The sequence below is a fragment of the Kogia breviceps genome, chromosome 10 (genome assembly GCF_026419965.1).
Source record: "Kogia breviceps isolate mKogBre1 chromosome 10, mKogBre1 haplotype 1, whole genome shotgun sequence".
Classification (NCBI taxonomy): Eukaryota; Metazoa; Chordata; class Mammalia; order Artiodactyla; family Physeteridae; genus Kogia; species Kogia breviceps.
In genome coordinates, this window is record NC_081319.1 from 69,401,254 (window position 1) to 69,409,622 (window position 8,369).

An 8,369-nucleotide genomic window follows, 5' to 3' on the forward strand; every position below is an offset into this window, starting at 1 on the left:
ACCAGGTCTCAGCCCAGACCAGTTGACCAGAATTTCTGGAGGTAGCACTTGGGCATCTCCTAGGGGAGTTGACTCCGATGTGCAGCCAAGGTTGAGGACCCTCTTTCCTTATCTCTAATTCCCTCGTGGCACTCGACACATCCTGCTTCATGTTACATGTTTGTCTCCCCTTTTGGCTGGTCAGAGTCATCTCTGAACCTCCACAGCCTTAAATTATAAAGCAGTTTTGACTAAAACATTTTCACCTACTTCAGTTCAGCTTTATGGGCACCGTAACATTGTCCCAGAGGTTGGAGTCTTTTGCCCAAAGATAATAAATTATTCTCTTTCCTATGTCCTTTCTTTTTTTTTTTTTTTTTTTGCGTTACGCGGGCCTCTCACTGTTGTGGCCTCTCCCGTTGCGGAGCACAAGCTCCAGACGCGCAGGCTCAGCGGCCATGGCTCATGGGCCCAGCCGCTCCGTGGCATGTGGGATCTTCCCAGATGGGGGCACGAACCCGCGTCGTCTGCATTGGCAGGACGGACTTTCAACCACTGCGCCACCAGGGAAGCCCCTCCTATGTCCTTTCTGAACACTGTCTTTTCTGCTAGATCTTGGGTGGCCTCTTGTTCAGCATAGATCTGTGAGTAGCACCTTGTGTCAGAGCGAGGTGCACCTGGGGTTAGATGAAAGAGCTCAGGGTGGTGGGATGGATGGACCTGAATGAGTCAGCTGGAGAGCTGCAAGGGCTGCACTTACCAGACTTCAGGTTGCTGGTGCCAGCCCCTGCCAGCCCCTAGTCCCTCTGCTGTTGAGGGATGGGCCTAGGCAAATCTTCCAGGATGGAACTTCTTTCCTTTAAAGATTCTTGGCGCCATGGTGGGCAAGTGGGAGCAGGCCTGGTCTCAAGCAGAATTGTGAGGCAGATGAAGATTCCGCAGATGCCCCGTCTCCCTTTCTTCCTCCTTGAATTACCAATAGTTGCTGGACCCTGCCACTTTCCCAGAGGCCACTGTCCCTGTGCCTTTCTCTTCCCCCTCCCTCTAAGTCTGCTCCTAAGAAAGGTAAACTAATTCACCCTAGGTTGAATGTTTCTAATCAAGTGTTGCTACCTCCCCAGTCCAAAGGTTTTTTGTTTGTTTGTTTTTAAATCAAAGAGGAGTGTTTCCAATGATGGAATTTTAGCTGTCATTGTGGATTAAGTATTTTTGAGGGGAGTGGGCGTTCTTTCTGAATTCCTGAAATTACAGGAATTTCAGGAATTCGGAAAGATTCTGAAATCGGAGGGGTATAGGAGGCCACCTGCTTCTGGAGGGGTTGCTGTCTATTTTAGAGGAGAGGGGATTTTGCCCTGAGGGACCACCTTCAAGACACCCCTTGGGAGGTACCAAGAGAGGGTCTCATGTGTTTCTTCTGTCCCTGCCAGATGTGGACGAGTGTGTGGAGGGGACTGACAACTGCCACATCGATGCGATCTGCCAGAACACCCCACGGTCGTACAAGTGCATCTGCAAGTCTGGCTACACAGGGGATGGTAAACACTGCAAAGGTGAGGCTGGGAGGGCACCTGGAGAAGGGGGACCTGCTGGAGAGGGGAGACCCCCACTGAGCTGCTCTCAGTTGGCCACACTGTACATTACACTAAGGCCTGCAATCACTGCTGGCGTGGGGAGAGGGCTGGAGGAAAGCTGTTTCTTCCCAGAGAGGGTATCGTTTTCTAATTTGCACAAAGGCACCACCATATATGCTGGCTAAGGCCCTGGTGGGAACAGTTCACAGCCATACAGCCTGACTGGGTGGGGGGATCAGAATCATGGGGACTAAGGCCTGAGGTTCCCTGACTCTGGAGCCTCCATCTTTAGACCCTTATGCCATGCCCCAAAAGAATGAGAACAGGCAATGTACCCTAGGGGAAATTCATACTATAAACAAACACATCTCATAATTAAAGCAATGCAAACCAAAGCAGTGGAGATGTTATTTTAAATTTATGACCTTCGGTGCTGGTTAAGACTTCAATGCACAAGGTGCACTCGTTAATTCCTGGTGACATTATGAATTGAAAAGTGATTTTGTCATACCTAGCAGGAATCTTGAAGTTATTTATACTCTTTGACCCAGGAATTTCATGTTCAGGAACTTGTTCAAAGGGAATTCAAAGAAACAATATATGGGAGAATATGTTTTTTGGTGCATCAGTTATGATAGAAAAATAAATAACTTTTTCGTTGAATAAAATTAATGCATGTGCAGTAATAAAGAATATAAGTACATTCTAGACTGATTATAAAATTGGTTAGATTTCATGATATATCATAATAATTTAATAAAAAAAAATAAATGGAAGGAAACTAACAGTAGAGAAAAGGGATTAATAAGTTATGATGTGGCAACATAATGGAATATTTTGCAGCCATGTACAGTGATAATTGGAAAGACTGGATGGAAACGTAAACATGTTTATGACTTAAGTTTAGATGAAAATAGCAAAATGCAAAATAGTTTGTAGGCTATGAAAGTAACTATGGGAAACAGAGACACATACACAAGCACACACATACACAGAGGTTATATATATTTTTTAAAACCACCATAAGGCTGAACCCAGGGGTGGACAGCCGGGGGCACGCAGGGGGGTCCAGCTGCCTCAACTCCTGTCTACCCACAGATGTGGATGAGTGTGAACGGGAGGATAATGCAGGCTGTGTGCACGATTGTGTCAACATCCCTGGCAATTACCGATGCACCTGCTATGACGGATTCCACCTGGCGCATGACGGACACAACTGTCTGGGTGAGCAAGGGTGGGGCAGGGCATGTCTTGTGGAGGAGGGGGTGTTTTTAGCCTTTTCTATTCCCAGGCAAGAAGAGGAAAGTGAACAAAAAGCTGCATTCCCACAAAATAGAAAACAAAGTCAGCCTCCCCCTGGAAACTAGATTGCTGAGGATGAAATAATCCTTCTGCTGGATGAAAAACATGAAGGAGATGCTGCTAGAAAGTGTTCTCGGGGGAAGGGCCAGGATATGACAGTGGTGGGCTTAGTCACAGGAGGTGGAGCATGGTAGGAAGATGATTTGGCTCCAGACAGATGCTGGCTCTGCTGCTTGCTAGCTGTGGAGCCTTGGGCAATAGTGATGGTAGTATCCCACTCAGAGGGCTGCTGTGTGATTCACCATGAGAGAACATGTGTAAAGAGCCCCGTACAATCCTTAGTATATGGTAAGTGCTCAGTAAACAGGAGGAATGTCGATGATGATGATGAGGAGGAGACAGGAGGAGGATGCTGATGCTTCCCTAACCTGAGGGTTAGGGTTCAGACTCTTAACATTTGGCTCTTAGGGGAACCCTAAGTCATCCATGCCCTTGGCTTCAGTTTCCCCACTGAGAACTAGAGGAAAGAACTTGGCTAGAGTAGCAAAATCACAAGGCTAGAATAGAAGGGAGCAAATAGAAGGATGGAATGTAGGATGGGGTAAGAGCAGGAAGACAGGGATAGGGAGACGTCAGAGGTGTAGGAGATGGGACAGGAAGAAGGCAAAAAAAAGTATACCTCCTTGGCCTTCCCCACATATGCATCTCTCAGGCAGGAACCTGCTGGATCTGGGTCTCTCTGCCCTTGGCCAGAAGGGTGAAGGACAGGGTTTCAGGGCTCAGTAGAGAGGATGGGAAGAGAAGGACAGATGAGGTCCCTTAGGAGCTAGATTGGTCCATTTGGGTCCATCTCCTTGATGCCTCCCTGTGCCAAGGAAAACTGAGAAGGACTGTGAACTTGGGAGGGTAGTAAGTAGCATAGAGATGGAGTCAAGGCATTGAAGTGGGAGCCCCGGAATGAGCTTGGCTCTGGGACCTGGGGGTGGTGATTTGGGGTTGGTAATTAGGGTGTGGCCTGGCAGCTCTTCCCCCATCCCTCCCGGCCAAGCTACCAGACTTTGTTTTGTTAAACCAAAATAGAAGAAAGTCTAGGGAATGTGGCAGCAAGCCCAGGCATGGGGGAAGGGGAGGAAGGACGGGGTCATGGCCTGTCCACAGAAATGGTCCCTGCCCCACAATGAGTTGAAGTTCACTACCTTTCCCCACCCTGCCCCTCCAACCTCAGCACCATGGCCAAAGCTCTCCCTGCACATGGAGCCCTGATTCCCTGGCTGCTCATCACAACCAGCTGCCCACAGTTTCTCCCCGTCGTCAGTCTCCGTCCTTATCTTCATCTCTGTTTCTCTTGCTCTGACTCCTTTCCTAACCTCCTCTGCCTTCAGACCCAATTTCAACAGGTGAAGGAAAGGGAGTCCATGTTGGAATGTCCCCTCCCCACCTGCGTAACTCCCCAGCTCTGCCCTCTTAGGGTGGCCTCTTCACAAGCAGTGGAATATTAGCTGATGAGTGGGTGAGAACTGCCTAGCGTAAGGCTGGGAGTTGGATTTCAGTGGAGGGGATGTGCGTGTGTGCTGGATTCTTAAGACTGCTTTCAGCCCTGGGTGCTGAAGTCCCAGCGCATAACCAGACCCTGGCCCGCACCCATGGCCTCACCAACCACCTATCCTGGACAGATGTGGACGAGTGTGCCGAGGGCAACGGTGGCTGTCAGCAGAGCTGTGTCAACATGATGGGCAGTTATGAGTGCCACTGCCGGGAGGGCTTCTTCCTCAGCGACAACCAGCACACCTGCATCCAGCGGCCGGAAGGTCAGCCTATGACCTGGGAGGGCCCAGCCCTGCACTCCCAGGCTTCTCTCTCCACCTGCTCTGGAGCTTCCCCTCAGTGCCCCCTAGGTCCCACCCTCTGCTACTCTTTCTTCTCTTGTCTCTCAACCCAATTACATCCTAAGGGTTCCATGGACAGATACTCTGGGTTACAGGAAGATCTGGGAGAATTCATTTGGGGCTGGGGGTCAGTATGGGATTGAGGCTACCATGGGACATCCTTTGTGTCCAGACCCAAGATGGGTGTCACTCCTAATTGAAGATGGCTGAGCCCTAAGCCGATGCTATCTGAGAGGACCTCACCCACGCCTCATTCCTTGGATTGGCTTGGGAGGGTCAGGCAGGAGTAGTGGGGTATGTGTTGTCTGTTTCTGTGACTCCGCCATTACCCTCCCGCCCCCGCCGACTATGACAGCCCTGAGGGCAGAGACTATGCCTAATTCATCTTTGTATCCCCAGAAACTGACATACTGCTCTGCTTGTAGTAGGAGCTTAATAAATACTTGTTGAATAAGACGTATAGTAATTATCTGTACTAATTACTCCTCACTAACATGATAAATGTTACTTATCTTCTCTCCAGTTTGACTGTAAGCTCTTTGAGGAAAGAGATCATGTCTTATATTTTTCTGCATCCTTCCTAGATCCACCCAGTACCAGCACAGTGCTGGGCAACTATTAGACACTAGTTTTTGGTTGTTTGAAGGAGAGGGTGATCATGCAGGGTTGGGGGGCTGGCTGTCAATACTTAATATATCATTCAGAATAGTTCTGAGCTCTGCTCATTAGCACGCAGCTCTATGGGCAGGACAGGGGCCCTGTGAGGGGGAGCCAGTCTCCTCTGTGTTGTAGCCTCAGTGAAATCCTCCCACTTCCCTAGGCCCCAGCTATCCCTTCTAGTTTCTCTTCCTCTAGGCGTCCAGGAGTACAGAACATTCACCGCCCTCCTCTTCCCTTTTAGAAGGAATGAATTGCATGAACAAGAACCATGGCTGTGCTCACATTTGCCGGGAGACACCCAAAGGGGGTATTGCCTGCGAATGCCGCCCTGGCTTCGAGCTCACCAAGAACCAACGGGACTGTAAATGTGAGATAACTGGGATGGAAGTGGGGGAGAAGGGGAGACAAAGAGGAAGGGCGTGGGGCCTTGGCAGCAAGAGGTGGGAAGAAAAGAGAGCGTGGGAGAGGCAGCTAGATTAGAGGACCAGTCTCCATGTTATGGAGAACTGGGATACCCAGGGAGAAGCAAGCTGACAGGCCTCCTGCCCTCTCTGCACAGTGACGTGCAACTATGGTAATGGTGGCTGCCAGCACACGTGCGATGACACAGAGCAGGGTCCCCGGTGCGGCTGCCATGTCAAGTTTGTGCTCCATACCGACGGGAAGACGTGCATCGGTGGGTGAGGCCAGTGGAGAACTCAGTCCACCTGTGATGCGGGTCGGGGGTGGGGGTGGGGTAGGGGCCCTTGGGAACCAGGGGAGCGGGGAGCACATGGGGCCCGGGTGCTGAGAGCAGAATGACTGGTGAGTGGGTTGAAGACCCAGACAATGCCAGGTCTAGTGAGAGACAGCTCTGAGAGACTGAAGGGCTCACCTGACCCTCCTCCCCTCCCCCACCCCTGGGAGCCTCACCAGCCTCTTAATCCAGGATAAAGTGTTGCCAGGTTGGGAATAATTAGCAGAGGTACTTGTTGACCCAGGCCGTGGTTGAGAAGGGGGAAGAAAGCTGGGGCAATGCAATGGATTAAGCCTGAGCAGAGGCCCTGGTTGACAAGTATGGTAAGATGGGAGCTGTCACAACCCAATGTCCCCACTCTGGAACTGAGGGTGGGACAGAGTGCTCTTTCCTGGAACAACCAGCCTTGAACTGACAAATGGGGTTTCCTGGCTCCAGGTATCTTTTCCTCTCTCTCCTTGCTCTCCTCCTGTAAATCTCCTTTCCAGTCCTCTTACCCTAGGCCCCCATTTCCTCCTCTCTCCTCCACATTCCAGTGGAGCTCTGCCTGTAGCCTTCCCACTTCCTCGCCAATTCCAGCATCCCATCGTCTCACCCTGGTTTGGGGCCTTCTTAACCCCTGGACCCCTTGTCCTGAATTCCTAGGCCTTACCTCACATATCTTTAGGTCCCATAGATGAGTTCAATTTCTTAATTCCTAATTCTCTAAAAGTCTTTAGTTTTTATTGTTGTTGTTGTTGTTTGTGAAGGCCAATTACTATGTGCTCACAGAGTGCTGAGAAAGACAATGGGACAAGGTGTCCCCTTGGAAAAGTGGGAAATGAACGTGGAGAGTTCGGGCAGGGGGGAAAGGCTGTGTTGAGCCAGGCAGGGGCAGGTTTGTCCTGTGGGCACGGATATTTATGAATGGACATTCATCTCATGGGATACAACATGCTGGGGATGGGGAGGTGTGAACACAGTCACTTGGTGTGTTTATGAGAGACAAGATATTCCGGTTCAGAGCCAGACTCTCTCCCATCTCACTCCAGAGATCCACCCCGTCTCTGCAGAGAGCACTGCCTTTCCCCCAGTCACAAGAACTGGGGAGCAGACGGTGCCCTTAAAGGTGTCCCTCAGGTACCTTCTCCAGAGACTTGCACACACAGTTCTAAAGTTCCTTAATTAAAATCTCTCTTGCTACGTGTTTCCCTCTGAACTAACTCACCAAAATCTTGGAACATTTTCGGGTCTTCGTGTTGCCTTCTCCAGGCTGGTTTGTTCCAGCTCCTTTTATTTTTTCCCTCATAAGTCTAATTCTTCTGCTTTCCAAACCTCCTGCGATGCCCTGGACACACTCACACATCCTAGAGACTCCCAGAAGAAATTGCATGCAGTCCCCAAAGAAAAGCTGCATGTATTAGGACAGAGCTTGGGGCCCATGGGTGTGAGGCCGGGTCCCTCTCTGATGTCTTTCTATTTAGATAGTCCTGGGCACAGCTGCTTTTGAAAATACTCCTAGTAAGCTTGAGCTCTTCTCTAATCAAGACCCATTCCACCCTCTGGGCCATGGCCAAGTGAGGCAGAAGAGAGCAAATGAGGCTGTCCTAAGGTTCATAGCTATGTCCTTTCCAAGTTCCTCTCCCTCTTCTCCAGTAGAGCTGATTTTACCTTGACCTGTATCTCATTTTTCTCCCCAGCCCTGGTAGAAGGAAACTTCGTTGTTCGGGGCCATCAGGATATTCAGATTTAGTGGGGAGACTGAGAGGGCGGTACAGTTTAGCAGAAAGGGTGGGCGCCCTCTGGGATTTGGGATTTGGCAGCTTATAAGACTTGAGGTTGCATCCCGGCTCTGCCTTTGGCACGCTGTGTAGTACTGGGCCCATGACTGCCCCTCTCTGAGACTCAGCTTCCCATCAGTCACTCAGTGGGAGCCTGGCTTCTTGGAGGATACCAGGCAGGACAACCCTGGGGAACGAAGTGTAAGAGCCTCAGAGCTCATCATTTGGGGCCAGCGGTTTGGGCCTGCAGGGAGGAGGAGGAGGAGGAGGGTGGGGAGGGGTTGGGGCACAGAGGGCCACAGTAGCTCCCGTGCAGCATCTAAACAGCTTTTTTACAATGTCAAACAGGGGAAAGGCGGCTAGAGCAGCACATCCCCCCTCAGGCCGTTTCTAATGGTAAATATGTCTGCTCTCTCCGCCCACTCGCTCGCTCTCGCTGGCTTGCTAGGGGAAGGGCTAACCCGCTGGGGCTCCC

General features: G+C 50.6%; 1 protein-coding gene across 3 annotated transcripts in view; it reads left to right on the plus strand.

Moving 5' to 3' along the window:
* Positions 1-8,369, plus strand: part of SCUBE3 (signal peptide, CUB domain and EGF like domain containing 3) — a 36,123-nt gene that overhangs the window by 12,380 nt on the left and 15,374 nt on the right. For 2 of the 3 annotated variants that reach the window (XM_059076338.2, XM_067006062.1), the window contains exons 2-7: positions 1,407-1,529; positions 2,649-2,774; positions 4,526-4,660; positions 5,640-5,765; positions 5,958-6,074; positions 8,243-8,290. In XM_059076338.2, the coding sequence (XP_058932321.1) occupies positions 1,407-1,529; positions 2,649-2,774; positions 4,526-4,660; positions 5,640-5,765; positions 5,958-6,074; positions 8,243-8,290 (675 nt within the window). The remainder of the gene's footprint in view (positions 1-1,406; positions 1,530-2,648; positions 2,775-4,525; positions 4,661-5,639; positions 5,766-5,957; positions 6,075-8,242; positions 8,291-8,369) is intronic. The other variant, XM_059076339.2, reaches the window with a different exon arrangement.